The following is a 22,444-nucleotide window of genomic DNA, read 5'->3' as shown; positions in this document are numbered from 1 at the left end:
GAGTCATGATTATTTCTAAAACTTGCCATTTTAAACTTCTTTTTTAACGTTAAAAATGAAAAATTATAACAATTATAAAATCTCAGCTTATGTAACGTTTTAAAAATGATGTGAATTAATCCGGGCTTTTTGCAAAAAAATCCCGGAAACCGGGCTAGACCGGACTTACCTCAAATTTTGATTCAAATGTTCTAGCAAATCCGGATAAATCCGGGCAACCTGATAACCTTAGATTGAAATGTTTTTCGTGATAGAATGGATAAGCATTCAAGGGAAATTATTTCAAATTTCTATTAGTAAACCTAAAAACTATTAATTATTCAATAATATGAAAACGATAAACTTTGCTAATTATCCCAATTAAAACATTAAAAAGACTCACAACACAATTTGTTATGATGATGAGCAAAAAGCGTTCAAAATTTCAAAAAGTCAAATGACTCATTTCGATTTATTTTTTATGTGAACCCGAGCAAGGCCGGGTAAAATCAGCTAGTTAGTAATAAAAATAACAATAATGTTTGTACCAACAAAAATTTTATTAAAAAAGGAAAAAAATAGAAACAATCTTCTATGTTTTGGAGAAATGATGTTGTTTCATGTTCGAAATATTTTTTCAAAATTGTGACTTTTTGATGTAAGGGCGATTTGAATACTGTCTTCGGCGTTTAATCGATTTCTGTTCTTCGTTTTAATGCTAATTAGAGTGTAAAAGCTTTGTTCGCACAAATATGTTATTCCAAAGGGCAGTAACTTTTAAACGCCTTTTCATGTGCAATTTTGAAAGCCTTTGCAGCTTTTGACATCCAAAAAGACGACAGATTTGATTTGTTCTCAAATCGAATGCGTGCTTCCTTTTTAGATCGAAGTTCGAGAATTGCTTCTGCCAAACCTGAAGGTCGCAGCAATTTCACAATTAATTGGATCTGCAATGCACCTGATAGTATGTGTATCAAGATCTGAAAAGTAATCAGAAAACCGCCTTCTGAGTTCTGAGTTATTTGAATGCCTCAGGGGGAAATATCCACTTCTGCATATGTCGCTAAACCCAACAAATTAATAAAATTGCAAAATTAAAATATACACTTTTACTCACAAAATATTCACTGTTACCGCCAAGAATTTTACTTTTACCCCATTTGGGGTAATTTACCCCGGTTCCCCAACCGCTGGTCTAGAGAGACCAGTGTTTGAGTCAGAATAATTGTGTTAGATGTCCCCCTAAATTGTAATTAGTTCTAAGTTGTAAAAATACAGTCCACTAAATCATTTGTAATGTTGTTTGAAAATGTGGGTACGGGATCCTGAACAGGATCTATCGAATTGTATTTCAATTTAATATCATCGCGTTTCGACACAACCGGGGTTTGGTTGCGAATCGTTACGGTCGATAGTCTGATAATGGACCACCACGGATGCTTTGATGCCGTGTTTCGATTTGATAATTTTTATTATGACTTCACGTCATTTAGACTGCCTGATTATACTCCGTACTATTGCAAAGTAATCGACATTTTTCAATTCTCTACAAACAACGCCTCTATCATGAAAGATATATACTATTCACCAGAGCTGCCATGAAAACTTTTGGCTTTTAGAATACAACTGTAAGAACATAACAGATGAGTGTGGTGCTAAGGAATCTTTTGTTATTTATGTCCATTTATACATGAAAATTATTATCTATTTTTCTTAAGCTTCATAATATAACAGAGCAAGGTAATCAAAACGAAATTTTAGTGATTCTCATTTTGAAACTATACGTTGGGTATACGTTGGGAAAACAAATGCCTAGTTACTTACATAATGATCCCGCGCCGATCCTCCGGTGCATAGGGCCGTGGTAAAAGACCTCCACTGTTGACGATTCGGAGCCAGCGTCTTCACCTGGTCCCAGTCAAGATTCTCGTCGACAGTTCTGATTTCAGCGGCTAGGCTTTGCCGCCAGGAATTTCTGGGTCTGCCTCTTCTTCGATGTCCTTCTGGATTCCAATCTAGCGATCCATCCAATCCATCTCGACTTGCGTTCTCGAATCTCGATTTCGAGCGCCCTTTGATGATACCGGCGATGAGTCTTAGACCCCTCGTCGTCTCAGAGCAGCCCAGATTTTTTCGTGGTTCAGTCGGTCAAATACTTTTTCGAAATCAACCAACACCAGCAGAAGAGAGTCCTGGAATTCGTTGATTTGTTCCAGTATGATTCGTAACGTTGTGATGTGTTCTCCTGGATCCTGTTCAGGATCACCTTGCAGAGTACTTTGAGGGCTGTACAGATCAACGTTATGCCTCGCCAGTTACCGCACTCTGTCAGGTCTGCGTTCTTCGGGACCTTTACGAGGATACCCTGCATCCAGTCAGCCGGGAGTGTTGCAGTATCCCAGATGTCAGCGAAAAGACGGTGCAACATTTGTGCTGACAAGGCAGGGTCGGCTTTCAGCATTTCAGCAGGATCGATCCCAGGTGCTTTGTTGGATTTCATGTTTTTGATTGCCGCTTCTATTTCAGCCAGCGAGGGTGCTTGCGAGTTCGCTATTTATGCGGCTTACTGTTGGCGCTTCGAGCTGCGGGTTCTGTTGGCCAGCGCTATTCGTGACTCGGAAGAGTTGTTCGAAGTGCTCAGTCCATCGTTTGAGCTGATCTGTTCGATCGGTCAATAACTGACCTGCTCGGTCTTTCAACGGCATTCTTGCATTAGTCCTTGCACCACTGAGGCGGCGAAAAATGTTATATAGTAATCGGATATCTCCATTGGCAGCGGCTCTTCTCCCTCTTCGGCTAGGAAATTTGTCCAGGCTCTCTTGTCTCCTCTACAAGCTCGTTTAGCTGCCTTTTCCAGCTCTGCATATCGTAAGCGGGCGGCTGCTTTGGCTGACCCGGTACATGCCTGCTCAATTCCGACTTTCGCCTTTCTCCGATCATCGACCATTCTCCAAGTTTCATCCGACATCCATTCACTTCTTCTTCCACACACTTTACCGAGAGTACCATGGCTCGTCGTGATAAAGGCATTCTTGATTCCACACCACTGTTCTTCGACTGTTCCGTCTGTCGGCAGCTCCGAGGCTCGGGATTCTAGCTGTTCAACGTATGCCCTTTTCAGCTCTGGATTCTCCAACCGGCGGACGTCGTATCGACATCCGACTTTCTCCTCGTGCCGTTGGACACGCGCAACTCTCAGTCGTATTTCGCCAAGGACGAGTTGATGGTCAGATGCAATGTCTGCGCTTCGTTTGTTCCGGACATCAAGAAGGCTTCTTCTCCGTTTTCGGCTGATGCAGATGTGGTCAATTTGATTTTCTGTTCGGCCATCTCGGGATACCCAAGTGACCTTATGTGCTGGTCGATGGGGGAAGAGCGATCCACCGATCACCATGTTGTTGTTGCCACAAAATTCTGCAAACAGTTCTCCGTTTTCGCTCATCTGTCCTAGGCCATGGCGCCCCATGATGCGCTCAAGGTCCTGATTGTCGGAGCCAATCTTTGCGTTGAAGTCGCCCAAATGGATTTGAATGTCACCCTTCGGAATTTTCTCTACCACGCTGTTCAGTTGACTGTAAAACTGCTCTTTCTCCTGCAAGTCGGCAACGTCAGTTGGAGCATAACACTGGACCGTAAGGTTTCTAACCCGTGTTCTTAATCTGGCTACGATTATTCTTTCGTTTATCGGTTCCCATCTAATGAGGGCCGCGTAGGCCTGCGCACTTAACAGGAAACCAACTCCTCGTTCCCGAGTAGCATGTTCTCCTCGTATGCCAGAGTAAAGCAGTACTTGCCCGGACTGTGTCTTGTGTTCTCCAGTGTTAGGCCAACGGACTTCGCTCAGTCCCAGAATTTCAAGCTTGATGCGGCTAGCTTCTCTTGCAAGTTGTGCCAGCTTGCCTGGTTGGGCAAGGGTTAAAACATTCCAAGTTTCAATTCGTGTCCGTGTTTTTTTCGGATTTCGTAACAATTTCAAGTCGGGAACAATAGGTTGTTAGCCTAAAGTCCCTATCCCGCGATGGGGCTGCCATCTTGGACTTAGCTGGCAGGAGCCGCATTTCATAAATTCAGCCGCTCGCTGCGAGACAGACGCTGTTTGAGCCGCCCCTCACCTGGGGAACAGACGCTCGGTTGTTGTTGCACGCCGCCCCTGACCTGGGGAAAAGACGCGGGCGGCCATCTTCTCAGTCTGCATGCGACCAAAGCATCCACCGGGGTTGGGTACCCGTTCTCCGTTTAGGTTACTCGCATCCCAGCCGGCACCACGGGGAGGTAGAGATAGGAGTTGTGAAGAGGTGATATGACCACTATGGGGTCTCGTGTTGCACATTATCCATTTACCAGCCAATTTTCATAAAAAAATCATCTGAAAATTGTTCCATTTGGTTTCATCAATGTCCACTCCAGGCCACTATCATGAAAAAAATGTGTTTTTCAACAGTGCCTCCATGAAAACTGTTGGTTTTAAGAATACAATTTTTCAGACTTACCAACATGAATGTGGAGGAAGTAATCAAAATCTTGGTGTCTTTTTAGAAAATTCTTCAAAAGAACCCATTTCTCTCCAAGCAGGTGCACATTAAATTCCTGGAATCATTTTAAACGAGTTCGAAAAAATGTGTCTTTTTTCAGGGAGGAACAATATTTTGTTGAATTATAAGTTCTAGTTTTGTCTGATGTTTGTCAAGTGCTGCCAAAATAGCAAATGTTGTCATAGAAATTTATTTTATTTTATTCATCTACAGTGTTGCCGAATACAACTATTATTTTATTTTATTCCTAATTAAATTTGATTTATTTTCTGTATATTCTTCATCTCATCCCTGCATTCCTTCTCACCTCTATTCTTAATTAAAACTTTTCGCACGTCAACATTTGTTTTTTTCTTCTTTAGAGCAAAATTTTATTTACCAAATATCCTCAATTTTTATTCCATATTCCCCATCTTTATTCTCCATCCTTCAAATTTTATTTAATTTCTGCTTATCCTTCATCACATTTCTTCATTCCTTCTCAACTCTATTCTCAATAGAATCTTTAATTTACCGACTTTTGTTTTTCTAAAATACAAAATTTTATATCCCTAATATCCCTCATCTCAATTCTACATTCCATTCTCTGCAAAAGCTTTACAAAATTTTTTTTTTGCATATTCTTCATTACATCCGAAAATATTCTTCACAAAAGCCTTCCCAATTTGTGCTTTCTCTGTCGCTTTGCTTTTATTTACCAGAGCCGGAACAATCCGCAAAAAAACATTCTTAGCAACAGCTTTCTCAAACTGTGCATTCCTTGTTACTCTGTCTCTGTTTACCAGAGCCGAAATAATTCGATAGTACTCTAAGAAACAGCCTGCCCAACCAGAAGCCTTATTCGAAACAAACTGTTGTAATCTAGAAATCTTGAAATAAAACCCGGCTTGAACGGACTAATTTTATTATACGACTTGCTTTATTGAAAGACAGTTAGCTACCCTCATTTACATCGATTGCTTGGTTTTTTAATGAAAGTTCTTGAAACTACCACACAAACAATCAGCAGCAGCAGCCTTAAATATCTGCGCTTCTAACGGCAATTCCGTCTTATTTCCACCGTAAGGCCAAATCAAAACAATTAGCAGCAGCAGCCTTAAATATCTGCGCTTCTAACGGCAATTCCGTCTTATTTCCACCGGAAGGCCAAATCAAAACAATCAGCAGCAGCAGCCTTAAATATCTGCGCTTTTAACAGCAATTCCGTCTTATTTCCACCGGAAGGCCAAATCAAAACAATCAGCAGCAGCCTTAAATATCTGCGCTTTTAACGGCAATTCCGTCTTATTTCCACCGGAAGGCCAAATCAAAACAATCAGCAGCAGCCTCAAATATCTGCGCTTCTAACGGCAATTCCGTCTTATTTCCACCGGAAGGACAAATCAAAACAATCAGCAGCAGCCTTAAATATCTGCGCTTCTAACGGCAATTCCGTCTTATTTCCACCGGAAGGCCAAATCAAAACAATCAGCAGCAGCAGCCTTAAATATCTGCGCTTTTAACAGCAATTCCGTCTTATTTCCACCGGAAGGCCAAATCAAAACAATCAGCAGCAGCCTCAAATATCTGCGCTTCTAACGGCAATTCCGTCTTATTTCCACCGGAAGGCCAAATCAAAACAATCAGCAGCAGCCTTAAATATCTGCGCTTCTAACGGCAATTCCGTCTTATTTCCACCGGAAGGCCAAATCAAAACAATCAGCAGCAGCAGCCTTAAATATCTGCGCTTTTAACAGCAATTCCGTCTTATTTCCACCGGAAGGCCAAATCAAAACAATTAGCAGCAGCAGCCTTAAATATCTGCACTATTTGTGCTTATTCTACCAACCACGCCATTGTCTTGATTTTACGAATCTCAATTCAGAGATTCACTTAAACACGTCTGTCGCTCGCAAGAATAGGTCAATGACTGACTTTGTTTTGTTTGTTTGTCAAGTGCTGCCAAAATAGCAAAAGTAGTCATAGAAATTTATTTTATTTTATTCATCTACAGTGTGGCCGAATACAACTATTATTTTATTTTATTCCTAATTAAATTTGATTTATTTTCTGTATATTCTTCATCTCATCCCTACACAGGGGACAGAACTTTTTATTTGCTTAAAGAAGATTCCCACTGATCTATTTTTCCTTCTGTAGAGGGTATGACGCACATAAATGCTAAAGTGATTAAAAAAATCCAAGAAATAGACCAAAATTATGCATAGTTACATTGTATACAGATTAGTCAATTCTAACTTTCATTCGTACCACATTGTCATCCTATCGAAACTTAAGCTTGCAAAAGCTATTTTTCTAAATTTCCTTAATCTATCCAAGAGAAAATTCTCGCGGATAGATTTTTCACACTCTCGCTTGTAGAGGGTTTGTGACATGTAAATATCATGGTACCTGGCGATTTCTCGTATTATACAGGTTTCTCGCTTATTAAGTTTAGAGTTAACTATATTTTCGCAATAAATAATAATAAAATTATTTTGTCTCAAGTTTAGAAAAAAATTCAATACGCTAGAGCTCTGAAATTAAAAGTTTAAAAAAATTTTAAATAAGATTTGTATGGGAAACCGATTTTCCATTCACAAAACTTATAAGAACAATTGTTCAATACCGTGTGATGGATGTTTTTTGCAATGTGACTAAGATGTGACAAATTCCAAAAAAAGGAAAAAAAAATATTAAAAGGTCTCAAAAAAGAAACCATGACCACCCTACCGGGTGCTTCATCTCCGTCAAACGGCATCCCAAATAGGGTAAGGTAGAATCAAATGGTTGGGTCGGTGGCGTGGGAGACCTTGAGCAAATATTTTTCATTTTACCGTGCGCGCCCGAGAAGCCCCTGTCAACATTTGTTGCGCGGCAGAAGCGAAACAATTCGGCAAACATGACAATACTTGGGCGACGATGAACGACGAAGACGATTTGGCTTAGGCACACCGCCACAGGATTAGCGTGCATTTTTTTTGTTTTCGTCTGTCACTCCGTCAGTTTCATCTTCATTGATCACCTCTTCACTCAGCTCAGCTCACCTATAGCGGTACTTTTCGAAATACCAGCGTCAAACATGTGTCGAATCTTTCTATTTTTGGCATTTCGTTTGGATGATCGCAATTTGAATAAGGCGATTGGATTAGTTGTACTACAACACCGGGCACTAAATATTAGGTAGTTGGGTACCTCAAACAGCAAGGCATTGTACCAACTTGTACTCATCGTGGTAGATCCTGTCATTCACCTTCGGTCGAATTGATCACGCTTAGCAATGATGATTGATGATAGTTTGATGGATGGATCACACGATAAGCACCCCACATGATGTTCGGGAGGTTTTCAAAGTTTTGAGGCGAGCTTTCGCGAAATGTTGGCTACTCCATGTGAAGATGGCTAAACAAAACACGGATTGTCCATCTGAATGTCATTGGGTGGTTAACTTGTAAGTAGTTGGAACGTGTGAAGCAACTCGTGTATGGAAGTTTTTTGACAATGGATCAATAATTGAAGGTTCTACTGAAGTTTGCTGCACACATTATTGGTTTTCATCGATTATATTTGCATCCACAGTAGCTGGGCACGTGTTGTTAGCACCAATCTAAAATTGTAAGTTCACCATTAATCTTCAACGACAGTAACATGGTTTTCAGAAATGGACCTTTGCCATTTGATTCGATTCAATCTGCTGAAAAGTACCGAGTAGGAAGCTGTGAAGAAACCTCGCTGATGAGAACCTGATAATAAAACGTTTTATCTAGCATAAATATGCTGATTTTTTATAACATCTGATAATTTGCGCCGAGGGTCTTTAAATTCTCGAAAAATTTCTTATTCGATTCACGTTTGCGGCTAGAAACCATACGATATTTTGCAGAATCTCTATTTTCTGGAAGTCAGCAGGTTAAATTATTCATTGAAAATATAAACCATATTTTAAAATGACAAAAATGACAAAAATGACAAAAATGACAAAAATGACAAAAATGACAAAAATGGCAAAAATGACAAAAATGACAAAAATGACAAAAATGACAAAAATGACAAAAATGACAAAAATGACAAAAATGACAAAAATGACAAAAATGACAAAAATGACAAAAATGACAAAAATGACAAAAATGACAAAAATGACAAAAATGACAAAAATGACAAAAATGACAAAAATGACAAAAATGACAAAAATGACAAAAATGACAAAAATGACAAAAATGACAAAAATGACAAAAATGACAAAAATGACAAAAATGACAAAAATGACAAAAATGACAAAAATGACAAAAATGACAAAAATGACAAAAATGACAAAAATGACAAAAATGACAAAAATGACAAAAATGACAAAAATGACAAAAATGACAAAAATGACAAAAATGACAAAAATGACAAAAATGACAAAAATGACAAAAATGACAAAAATGACAAAAATGACAAAAATGACAAAAATGACAAAAATGACAAAAATGACAAAAATGACAAAAATGACAAAAATGACAAAAATGACAAAAATGACAAAAATGACAAAAATGACAAAAATGACAAAAATGACAAAAATGACAAAAATGACAAAAATGACAAAAATGACAAAAATGACAAAAATGACAAAAATGACAAAAATGACAAAAATGACAAAAATGACAAAAATGACAAAAATGACAAAAATGACAGGAATGACAAAAATGACAAAAATGACAAAAATGACAAAAATGACAAAAATGACAAAAATGACAAAAATGACAAAAATGACAAAAATGACAAAAATGACAAAAATGACAAAAATGACAAAAATGACAAAAATGACAAAAATGACAAAAATGACAAAAATGACAAAAATGACAAAAATGACAAAAATGACAAAAATGACAAAAATGACAAAAATGACAAAAATGACAAAAATGACAAAAATGACAAAAATGACAAAAATGACAAAAATGACAAAAATGACAAAAATGACAAAAATGACAAAAATGACAAAAATGACAAAAATGACAAAAATGACAAAAATGACAAAAATGAAAAAAATGAAAAAAATGACAAAAATGACAAAAATGACAAAAATGACAAAAATGACAAAAATGACAAAAATGACAAAAATGACAAAAATGACAAAAATGACAGGAATGACAAAAATGACAAAAATGACAAAAATGACAAAAATGACAAAAATGACAAAAATGACAAAAATGACAAAAATGACAAAAATGACAAAAATGACAAAAATGACAAAAATGACAAAAATGACAAAAATGACAAAAATGACAAAAATGACAAAACTGACAAAAATGACAAAAATGACAAAAATGACAAAAATGACAAAAATGACAAAAATGACAAAAATGACAAAAATGACAAAAATGACAAAAATGACAAAAATGACAAAAATGACAAAAATGACAAAAATGACAAAAATGACAAAAATGACAAAAATGACAAAAATGACAAAAATGACAAAAATGACAAAAATGACAAAAATGACAAAAATGACAAAAATAACAAAAATGACAAAAATGACAAAAATGACAAAAATGACAAAAATGACAAAAATGACAAAAATGACAAAAATGACAAAAATGACAAAAATGACAAAAATGGCAAAAATGACAAAAATGACAAAAATGACAAAAATGACAAAAATGACAAAAATGACAAAAATGACAAAAATGACAAAAATGACAAAAATGACAAAAATGACAAAAATGACAAAAATGACAAAAATGACAAAAATGACAAAAATGACAAAAATGACAAAAATGACAAAAATGACAAAAATGGCAAAAATGACAAAAATGACAAAAGTGACAAAAATGACAAAAATGGCAAAAATGACAAAAATGACAAAAATGACAAAAATGACAAAAATGACAAAAATGACAAAAATGACAAAAATGACAAAAATGACACAAAAATGACAAAAATGACAAAAATGACAAAAATGACAAAAATGATAAAAATGACCAAAATGACAAAATTGACAGGAATGACAAAAATGACAAAAATGACAAAAATGACAAAAATGACAAAAATGACAAAAATGACAAAAATGACAAAAATGACAAAAATGACAAAAATGACAAAAATGACAAAAATGACAAACGTGACAAAAATGACAAACGTGACAAAAATGACAAACGTGACAAAAATGACAAAAATGATAAAAATGACAAAAATGACAAAAATGACAAAAATGACAAAAATGACAAAAATGACAAAAATGACAAAAATGACAAAAATGACAAAAATGACAAAAATGACAAAAATGACAAAAATGACAAAAATGACAAAAATGACAAAAATGACAAAAATGACAAAAATGACAAAAATGACAAAAATGACAAAAATGTTTGATGTTATCATCGACTTTTTTCGGCGAAAATAAAAACGAAATTACTTGCCAGTTGGTCCAAACGTTTCGAGCTACTTTTGGCGTTTCGCTCCTCCTCAGTGGACCTTAAAATTAATTTTATTAATAGTATAATTTTCCATTTTACAAGAACTTATTATCTTACTTTATCTAGCGATCGTCGTACTGTTATTCGCTGTCTGTTGTTTGTTTTTGATGTTATGTTTACATTGATCTGTCAGTGTCTTGATCTTTGGTAAAATGGAGTTGTATGCTGATTTGAAGTTAATTGAATCTTTCTGTTTGTTAACAACGTCGTTGTCGCCCCTAATTTTAATGTGAAACATTTCTGCACAGATTCTGGTGTTGTACTTCGAGACTTTTTCTAAAATTTTGGTATTTTTAAAATCAAAAACATGACCGTGCTCGATGCTATGTTGTGCAAGTCCGGTTCCTCCTATTTTTTTGTTTTTAACATCGTTTTTATGTTGTTCCAATCTTTTTTGTAAGAATTGACTTGTTTCTCCAATGTAGGATTTTTCACATCCTCCACATTTTATGTTATAAACCACATTTGCTGTTTTATCTTTTGGTATTTTGTCTTTAGTTTTTGTGAAAATAGTGTTCTTAACTTTGTTTAAAGATTGGAAGGCTACATTAATATCGTATTGTTTAAAATATCTGGCTAGTTTCTCACCTAGACCTGCACAGTATGGAATTGTAATAAAATTTTTGGGTTGCTCATTTTTTGTTTCACTCAGACTGTTGTACATTTTGTGGGTTCGTTCTTTTATAATTTTTGTAACAAGTTGTTGAGGATAGTTATTTATCTTTAAAATATTCTGTACTGTTCTTAGTGTTCCTTCTCTATAGTTCACATTAGACAATTTTAAAGCTCTATCAACTAATGCTACCACAGTGTTAATTTTGTGTGAAAATGGACTTACAGATCCAAAATCCAAATATCGGCCTTTCTCGTCCTTCGGAAACCACTCTGTTGTAAAACTTTGCTGTTCCCGTCGAACGATCATATCCAGAAATTTGATTCTGCCATCCGTTTCGTGTTCAATCGTAAACTTTAATCGTTGATGCATACTATTGAACACTTCCATTATGGGCTGCTGCTCGTTCACCTTTGCGCACACGAGACAATCATCCACGTATCTCTTGTAGAGTACCGGGGCGATACCTTGTTCGAGTAAGGTGTCTAGCGCAGCATTTTCGATCCTCTCCAGTGCAATTGATGCTATCACCGGACTTAACGGGCTACCCATCGGCACACCGAATTTTTGTGCAAAAATTTTTCCATTGAGTTGAAAAAAGTTTGATTCTAAAACTATTTTCAGCATCTCAATGAAACTCTCCTTCTCGATATCCGTGTGTTCAGCTACCTCTGTCCAACGCAAATCCACCGACTCAATAGCAAAATCCACTGGGACATTTGTGAACAACGACACAACGTCCAGTGAAAACAAAACTGTTTCCAATGGAGGGGCAATTTCGCGTACTTCTTCTGCGAACTGGAAGCTGTTGTTCACATGATATTTCGATTTGCCCACGATTCCGTTCAAAATGCTCGCCAGAAATTTTGCCATCCGATATGTCGCTGTCCCAATCGTTGAGACGATCAACCGAAGCGGGACCCCTTCCTTGTGGGTCTTAGGAAGACCGTAAGCTCTGGGAGGGTTGCAGTGAAACAGTTTCAGTTTCCTCCCGACGGGTTGTTCGATATACTTATTACTGACCCAATTATCGATCAAGGCGTTTATCCGTTTTAGTGTTTTAGCTGTCGGATCCTTCGGTAATTCAATATAAGTTTCGGAGTCATTTACGAGATCATTTATTTTCGATTTATAATCTTCGGTTTTCATGACGACAATCTGCTTACCTTTGTCAGCTTTTGTTACTATCAGATCAGGGCGATCTTTCAGGAATTTCCTCGCATCATTCATTTCCTTGCGAATCCATTCATAATCATCATGGAAAGACTGGTTGGTGTAGTTGATGTGATTGGTAACAGCATTCGAGATATCGAATCGAATTGTTTGTGCTTGTGTGTGGTATTGTATCACACTTTCGATTTCAGATAAAATCATCACATATGGCACTGCGTGTGGATCTGGACAATTAAACCCGCTGCCGAGCTGGAGTGATCGCATCACACAGTCGGGCAGATCCTCGTTGGTTAAATTTTGCACCCAACTATCGCACACCGATGAGGATGTTATTTTTTCCTCCTTCATTCTCTCCAACTTCGTATTTTGACGAGATTTGCACCTACGGAATGTGTTTGATCTCTTCTTATTTGCACTTGCACTTGTAATCTGGTAGTCATCGTAGTTCATAAACCGTTCTAGATATAAACGATTATTTGCTACCGTACGTTCATTTCTGGCAATGCTCCTCATCGTATCACATATCAGCATATTCAAAATTTGTTTGCGAAACTTACTTGTGCACTTTTCAAGTTGTTCGACCGATTCTCTGCATTCAAGATACACATTGACGGGGAACCGAATACAGGACGAATAGAATAGATTGTAACGTTGAATACTACACACGGATTTTTCACTTCGCTAATAAATTAGTAATTAGTCCAATAAAGCGACTTTCAATAAGTGCATCCGAAATCAAGTGATAGTAGTAGAACCGCAATCGAATTGCGAAGTGTTTTCAACACATTAACGTACACCCCCAAGTGCAAACGAAATCTTCCCCCCGAAGGGGCGATCAGCTGCTGTGCCATCAATTGTGCGACTCACCTGGAGTTCCTGTGTTGGTGGATGCCGTCGACTGGAGACGGAAAGAAATTCCCCGAAATCCGAACCCCCCCATCGGCCGTGCCCGAACATTTGGTTTATGAACTACGATGACTACCAGATTACAAGTGCAAGTGCAAATAAGAAGAGATCAAACACATTCCGTAGGTGCAAATCTCGTCAAAATACGAAGTTGGAGAGAATGAAGGAGGAAAAAATAACATCCTCATCGGTGTGCGATAGTTGGGTGCAAAATTTAACCAACGAGGATCTGCCCGACTGTGTGATGCGATCACTCCAGCTCGGCAGCGGGTTTAATTGTCCAGATCCACACGCAGTGCCATATGTGATGATTTTATCTGAAATCGAAAGTGTGATACAATACCACACACAAGCACAAACAATTCGATTCGATATCTCGAATGCTGTTACCAATCACATCAACTACACCAACCAGTCTTTCCATGATGATTATGAATGGATTCGCAAGGAAATGAATGATGCGAGGAAATTCCTGAAAGATCGCCCTGATCTGATAGTAACAAAAGCTGACAAAGGTAAGCAGATTGTCGTCATGAAAACCGAAGATTATAAATCGAAAATAAATGATCTCGTAAATGACTCCGAAACTTATATTGAATTACCGAAGGATCCGACAGCTAAAACACTAAAACGGATAAACGCCTTGATCGATAATTGGGTCAGTAATAAGTATATCGAACAACCCGTCGGGAGGAAACTGAAACTGTTTCACTGCAACCCTCCCAGAGCTTACGGTCTTCCTAAGACCCACAAGGAAGGGGTCCCGCTTCGGTTGATCGTCTCAACGATTGGGACAGCGACATATCGGATGGCAAAATTTCTGGCGAGCATTTTGAACGGAATCGTGGGCAAATCGAAATATCATGTGAACAACAGCTTCCAGTTCGCAGAAGAAGTACGCGAAATTGCCCCTCCATTGGAAACAGTTTTGTTTTCACTGGACGTTGTGTCGTTGTTCACAAATGTCCCAGTGGATTTTGCTATTGAGTCGGTGGATTTGCGTTGGACAGAGGTAGCTGAACACACGGATATCGAGAAGGAGAGTTTCATTGAGATGCTGAAAATAGTTTTAGAATCAAACTTTTTTCAACTCAATGGAAAAATTTTTGCACAAAAATTCGGTGTGCCGATGGGTAGCCCGTTAAGTCCGGTGATAGCATCAATTGCACTGGAGAGGATCGAAAATGCTGCGCTAGACACCTTACTCGAACAAGGTATCGCCCCGGTACTCTACAAGAGATACGTGGATGATTGTCTCGTGTGCGCAAAGGTGAACGAGCAGCAGCCCATAATGGAAGTGTTCAATAGTATGCATCAACGATTAAAGTTTACGATTGAACACGAAACGGATGGCAGAATCAAATTTCTGGATATGATCGTTCGACGGGAACAGCAAAGTTTTACAACAGAGTGGTTTCCGAAGGACGAGAAAGGCCGATATTTGGATTTTGGATCTGTAAGTCCATTTTCACACAAAATTAACACTGTGGTAGCATTAGTTGATAGAGCTTTAAAATTGTCTAATGTGAACTATAGAGAAGGAACACTAAGAACAGTACAGAATATTTTAAAGATAAATAACTATCCTCAACAACTTGTTACAAAAATTATAAAAGAACGAACCCACAAAATGTACAACAGTCTGAGTGAAACAAAAAATGAGCAACCCAAAAATTTTATTACAATTCCATACTGTGCAGGTCTAGGTGAGAAACTAGCCAGATATTTTAAACAATACGATATTAATGTAGCCTTCCAATCTTTAAACAAAGTTAAGAACACTATTTTCACAAAAACTAAAGACAAAATACCAAAAGATAAAACAGCAAATGTGGTTTATAACATAAAATGTGGAGGATGTGAAAAATCCTACATTGGAGAAACAAGTCAATTCTTACAAAAAAGATTGGAACAACATAAAAACGATGTTAAAAACAAAAAAATAGGAGGAACCGGACTTGCACAACATAGCATCGAGCACGGTCATGTTTTTGATTTTAAAAATACCAAAATTTTAGAAAAAGTCTCGAAGTACAACACCAGAATCTGTGCAGAAATGTTTCACATTAAAATTAGGGGCGACAACGACGTTGTTAACAAACAGAAAGATTCAATTAACTTCAAATCAGCATACAACTCCATTTTACCAAAGATCAAGACACTGACAGATCAATGTAAACATAACATCAAAAACAAACAACAGACAGCGAATAACAGTACGACGATCGCTAGATAAAGTAAGATAATAAGTTCTTGTAAAATGGAAAATTATACTATTAATAAAATTAATTTTAAGGTCCACTGAGGAGGAGCGAAACGCCAAAAGTAGCTCGAAACGTTTGGACCAACTGGCAAGTAATTTCGTTTTTATTTTCGCCGAAAAAAGTCGATGATAACATCAAACAATTCATCGCGGCGATTAACCAGTTAATCAATGACAAAAATGACAAAAATGACAAAAATGAAAAAAATGACAAAAATGACAAAAATGACAAAAATGACAAAAATGACAAAAATGACAAAAATGACAAAAATGACAAAAATGACAAAAATGACAAAAATGACAAAAATGACAAAAATGACAAAAATGACAAAAATGACAAAAATGACAAAAATGACAAAAATGACAAAAATGACAAAAATGACAAAAATGACAAAAATGACAAAAATGACAAAAAGGACAAAAATGACAAAAATGACAAAACTGACCAATATGACAAAAATGACAAAATTGACAAAAATGACAAAATGACAAAAATGACAAAAATGACAAAAATGACAAAAATGACAAAAATGACAAAATGACAAAAATGACAAAAATGACAAAAATGACAAAAATGACAAAAATGACAAAAATGACAAAAATGACAAAAATGACAAAAATGACAAAAATGACAAAAATGACAAAAATGACAAAAATGACAAAAATGACAAAAATGACAAAAATGACAAAAATGACAAAAATGACAAAAGTTACAAAAATGACAAAAATGACAAATTGACAATTGACAAAAATGACAAAATTGACAAAAATGTAAGTATTTTCGCGCTATTTATACAAAATCATAAATCAAAGCTTGTAGCAAGCTACAGTTAGTTAGAATTAGCTACCCAACATTTCACTTGAGCAGAACACCAAATAGGGGAAAAGTTCATATAACGCCCCATGTGGCTAATACGCGCCACCCTTGTTTTGAAGAATCTGAAACATTTTAAGCCTGCAAAATATTACCAATAGGTTTTAAATGCTGTGATTGGTCATGGCAAGTATGAATTTTTCCTCAAAAAACCTCTGTGTCGTGATAATTTCACAATTTAGGTTTTTCTTCATTTCGATCTAAATTTTAAAACACTTTCAATAAGGTGTCACCAAGCAGAGAAAAACGAATAAGACAATATTTTCTGACACATCGATAGAGGAGAATCTAAACTACAATTTAATGCTAAAAAATTATACCGAATTCGCTATGGTATGCTTTTTATGGGTATGTTTTATCACGGCCCATGCGCTCGTTATAACGCGCCAATCGTAGTAGGCTGAAAATAGCATTAATTTTTCAAAAAGGCCAATTTTCATTAAAAATGGACAAAAAGTCTAAAACCATATTTTGAGCGTTAATTAAGTCCAAAAATTCTACTTTTCTTTTTTATTATAATTTTGATTAGTCCATTTTGATTTTCTTTTCAGTCAAAGTGTCTGTAAGTATTGGTGTGTTTTCGGTCTTCGGCTGCTTTCGGGTGTGTTCGGCTGCTAGGCGCGTATTGGATACACAGCGGCGCGTATTTGCAACACAGTTTTGTTCTGTAGGTTTTAATATGCTTTTAAAAAATCAAGTTTTTGAAGCAACTATAGCAATTTGAGTTATAAAAAATCATAGGCATTTGTAGAAAACACTTTTCTTCAACGAATACACCCATTTTTACCACAATTTGTACGTGGAGTTCATAGGAAATCAGCGATTCGCTTAGGTGGCGCATAATAGGGCATGTTCCCCTATTTAGAGTGCAGGTTTATAACGCCTTAATTGCCACTATCTGACAAACCACCTCCCACCTGGGTGGAATTGCATCGCCGATGAAAACATCAGAGCGCAAGTTTTCTCTACTTCGCAGCGAGCTTTCCCTTTGAACAATCGGGACTTGAATTGTTAAAAGGGAAGAGAGAGTTTCGGGAGAAAGCAACTCTTATTGGTTAAGAAAATATGTCGGGGAACTTCGTAAAGTATTCGCTTTACGCAGTTCCGGTTTGAAAATGAATAGACAGCTGCAATTTTCTGAAGACCTGGAGCAGTTCGATCATTTGGTCTGAAATCGTGGATTGAGTCAGGTGTGTGGCTAGAGTTTCGATAAGTAGAAGGTAAAACGTGAGGTGTTTTTTATGGGAAAGGGATCACTAACTGGTTCTGGCCTAGATTTTAGGGTCGTACGATAGGCTGTGGAAATAAACCGTCGCAAACCATTCGCAACAACCGATTTGCGAAAAAGGTAAAAGTTTTGTGGGAGGGAAACGTGCACGCAATAATCCCTTACGTGTCATTGAAAGGTTTACCTGCGAGAAGGAGGCGACAAGCACCCGACGTACGCGCCAACAGCACTTTTCCCTGCCTCACGAAACAACAAAAATCACCACGCGGACCAACCTTTTCCGGAGCAAAACCCGCCGGAAACCCGGACTCCGTCAACATAGTCCGGAACCCCCAACACAATTTCGAATTCCCCAACAACAACCACGGAATTCGAAATTAAACGGAAACTCCCGTAAAAAAATAGTTTCCTACAATCGTCGCGACACTTGATGAAGAAGGCCAGCACAACAACATCTGGGTTCGACATCGAGCGACAACACCGCTAGGTTCCGCTAGAGCGGAAGCAACAACAACCATCACACGTTCGCCCAAAACATCTCCGAATCGAGCCTGATTTCCCGATGAGCCGGTAGAAAACGACACCGAAACAGCCTGCATCAACAACACATCAAACTACAGATGCCGTAAGTACCCTTCCCTCAATATATTTATGCGCATAAATTTGGGTGGGTACTGAATTGTGTCCAGTTTTTCGGGTCGTTGACCCTATTGTATAATCAAATGCCGTAAGGGATATGCACGACCACTATACTTTTACCCCTCCACCAAACCCGAACGAATGCTAGCAGCCCGCAGCACCACCAGCTAATGTGGTCGAGCGGTTAAAGTGACAACATAAAAATCTCCAACCCCCCAGAGAACATGAGTTCAAGTCTCGAAATGGAATAAAGTTTTTTGTCGAGAAAATAATTTTTTTTGGAAGATTTTTTTTTAATAAACGGTGGAATGCCCTAAAATCGAAGCCTTATCTTTTTTTGAGAACTTTCCTGTTTAAGGCATTTCACGTTTTGCAGCGGTTTTTTTTTTAAGGAGAGCGTTGGACTCCAGTTGTTTCCAACTCACATCGGACTTGGAAAGCGACTAAGATTGGTGGTCGGCAGACGCTCAACTGCTGATGCTAAGCGGCGATGTCAGATCTTTTTTGCCGACCTGATCTATTTTGGTTGATCAATTAAATTTTCCTAATATTTTGGATTTTTTTGAAGCACTTGACGCCTTTGGCGGAGTACTTTCTATCCTTTTGGGGAACGGTCGTTTCAGGAGAAGTATAGCAGAAGAAGGAAAAACTCGCCCTTTGGTGGGTCTCATTGGCCGGGCAAACCATAACCAGGCTAACGGTCTCCTCAGGGAGTGGCGCATTAACCCTCATCCGCATTAGGGTGTCATTTTGACACCATTGCAAGTTTGAAGGCTTGTAACTTTTTTCAGAAGCTTCAAAATACAAAAATTTCTTCGGGGACCCTAAATGAATTCAAAAGTTCTTTAATATTGCATCTTTACTTTTTTTATGGACGAACCCTGGAAGCCTGGACAAAAAAACTCCCTTTTCCGACTTTTGGTGTCATTTTGACACCACAAAAATAAAATCTATTTAAGTCGTTTGAATTATTATGAACTTCATATAAAACTCATATCAAAAGAAACCTTGTAATGTCAGTAAAATATGCTTAGAACATTATATACAGCTAAAGTTACAAGTTTTCTCGTTATTCAGCATGAAAGAAAAAAAATCCGAAAAAACATGCCTCTCGAAAACTGCTGTAGTTCATATGTTACACGTCCAAAAAAATATTTGCCTTATGCATATGAAAGCTGAAGTTAATGACTACATCATGAATACAAGAAATATTTTTTTAAATTTTTTTCAATGAAATTGTCACAAAAAGTTCAAAAAAGTGGTCTAAAAAACCTACTTTTCATTCGATTGCTAGTAAAAACTGTCTGAGCGATGGTAGAGTGTTTTAAAAAATATGACTACAAAATGTATTAAAATTCCAACATTTTGCTGTCTTTAGATTTTTTATGCAACAAAAATTGAATTTACTGGAATTTTTCAAAGTTCACTACATTGCGCGATTTTTTTACAAATTGAAATTTCATCTGTTTTTGTGGTCCACTGTCAGGTTGTACCCGGATTATCAGTGCTTTTACTTTGTTTGGACCAATCAAGAGTATATTCATTGGAAAGCAAATTTAATCTTCATTCTAGTGAGATGCTACAATTCACGCTGTGAGATTTCACAAAAATATGAAAATTATAAACGTAAAATCATTCCTGAATTTCTAGAACTACAAGCAGCGGTCCAGCAAAACGTGTTTGTTTGCTCTCCGAGTAGGTACGGTGGGTGGTGATTTGGGCAGAGAGCGAAGCCGACAGACCAAGAAATGCACGACACGCATCGTTATTTCGTCTGTCGGCTTCGCTCTCTGCCCGAATCACCACCCACCGTACCTACTCGGAGAGCAAACAAACACGTTTTGCTGGACCGCTGCTTGTAGTTCTAAAAATTCAGGAATGATTTTACGTTTATAATTTTCATATTTTTGTGAAATCTCACAGCGTGAATTGTAGCACCTCACTAGAATGAAGATTAAATTTGCTTTGCTATGAATATACTCTTGGTTGGTCCAAACAAAGTAAAAGCACTGATAATCCGGGTACAACCTGACAGTGGACCACAAAAACAGATGAAATTTCAATTTGTAAAAAAATCGCGCAAAGTTGTGAACTTTGAAAAATTCCAGTAAATTCAATTTTTGTTGCATAAAAAATCTAAAGACAGCAAAATGTTGGAATTTTAATACATTTTGTAGTCATATTTTTTAAAACACTCTACCATCGCTCAGACAGTTTTTACTAGCAATCGAATGAAAAGTAGGTTTTTTAGACCACTTTTTTGAACTTTTTGTGACCATTTCATTGAAAAAAATTTAAAAAAATATTTCTTGTATTCATGATGTAGGCATTAACTTCAGCTTTCATATGCATAAGGCAAATATTTTTTTTGACGTGCAATATATGAACTACAGCAGTTTTCGTGAGGCATGTTTTTTCGGATTTTTTTTCTTTCATGCTGAATAACGAGAAAACTTGTAACTTTAGCTTTATATAATGTTCTAAACATATTTTACTGACATTACAAGGTTTCTTTTGATGTAAGTTTTGTTCAAATCGGTTTAACACGCTAAAAGTTATAACGATTTGAGCTTGTGGTGTCAAATGGACACCACAAGTGCTGATTAGGGTAATGAAATCTAATGCGGATGAGGGTTAAGCCGTTAGCAAAACCTGCACAATCTTCCGAGGATAGGTCACGCCTTACATGCTACATAACTCTATCATTTTTCCACAAAAATCATAAAATAGCACATCAAAACGCATTGAAATTTTATCTACTTTACAAAGATTCGAACTTAAACTATCAATTCTAGCTTTATTTATAAATTGAATACGGCACAGATGACAGCAAAACTTTCCGTTTTTATTTATTCAGCGAAAATGGGCCGTTAAAATCAAGCAGTTTGCTATAATTGCATTTAACAACTGGATATCATATAGTTGACATTTTGACACCACTGCTGCTACGCTATATTCGCTCACCCGTTTTTGCCGCCGCGACGGATGAGTAGTTATCCAATTGCGATTCACCTTTGCGCACTCCTTTGAATCCGAATGAAGGAGCGGTAGGAAGACCGCATGAATGGGAGCAAATATTACCTTACTCGTTCGGGGTCCAGGACATTGAGACTCGGCTTCTTCACTCTAGGAAAGGTGCATATTTCACGCTCAACACGTTCAGCATGTTTACTTCCAGCAAATTGCTGCTGCTAAGTTGAATGCAACAATGTTGCTGATGCTCTCTTCAATGAGATTCGTTCAAGTAGAAGGAATGTCTCAGTCTGGGGAAGCTTAAAGAATTGTAAATTAACGGGGGAGTGTTTGGATAGCCTTCTCCGAGTTTCCTCAAACGTCGTACCGGCTGCAGGCTGATCACCGTCAAAGGGAGAACACAGTTGGACTCAGTTGGAAGTTGTCGGCAACATCGCGATGAAAAGCAATGGAAAATAAAGCACTTCAGATTCATTTTATTTCTAAATCATGAGCCAACTGGCAATGTTAGCTGAATCGCGATTCCATGGACAAATTCCGTCAAACGGGGCATCATGCAAAAGCAGAGTTAGATGCAACATTTGCATACCACAACACTCATTCAATATTTATTTCAATAAACTGTAATAAAATCATCATTGAATGATAACAAATTGATGAGTGAGTTTTTAACATCGTGAAAGAGTTTTTTAACGTTTTTGATTCTCATAAAAAAATTAAAAAATCGAGCAATAGATATACAATTTTTTACATTTTTCGATGCCGTAAAAAACTTTACCTAGTATGACGGATTGGCTTAATGATATCACCAACATACTTCATATTGCTTT

The 22,444-nt window shown here is 37.1% G+C and overlaps 2 protein-coding genes across 2 annotated transcripts; one reads left to right on the top strand and one right to left on the bottom strand.

Annotated features, from left to right (window-relative positions):
* Window positions 1–3,819: 3,819 nt before the first annotated feature.
* On the bottom strand, window positions 3,820–13,079 carry LOC129743324 (uncharacterized). Its single transcript, XM_055735309.1, has 2 exons — window positions 11,784–13,079; window positions 3,820–3,879 (listed from the first exon to the last, which is right to left on the bottom strand). Exons 1-2 carry the CDS (start codon window positions 13,077–13,079, stop codon window positions 3,820–3,822), a joined length of 1,356 nt encoding a protein of 451 aa, XP_055591284.1.
* A 718-nt stretch (window positions 13,080–13,797) lies between these two features.
* Window positions 13,798–18,557, top strand: LOC129743323 (uncharacterized). The gene is made up of 2 exons (XM_055735308.1): window positions 13,798–15,093; window positions 18,408–18,557. Exons 1-2 carry the CDS (start codon window positions 13,798–13,800, stop codon window positions 18,555–18,557), a joined length of 1,446 nt encoding a protein of 481 aa, XP_055591283.1.
* Window positions 18,558–22,444: the final 3,887 nt, after the last annotated feature.

The sequence above is a fragment of the Uranotaenia lowii genome, chromosome 2 (assembly GCF_029784155.1).
Source record: "Uranotaenia lowii strain MFRU-FL chromosome 2, ASM2978415v1, whole genome shotgun sequence".
NCBI classification, from domain to species: Eukaryota; Metazoa; Arthropoda; class Insecta; order Diptera; family Culicidae; genus Uranotaenia; species Uranotaenia lowii.
Note: the sequence above shows the minus strand (reverse complement) of the source record. Positions and strands in the feature narration are given on the sequence as shown.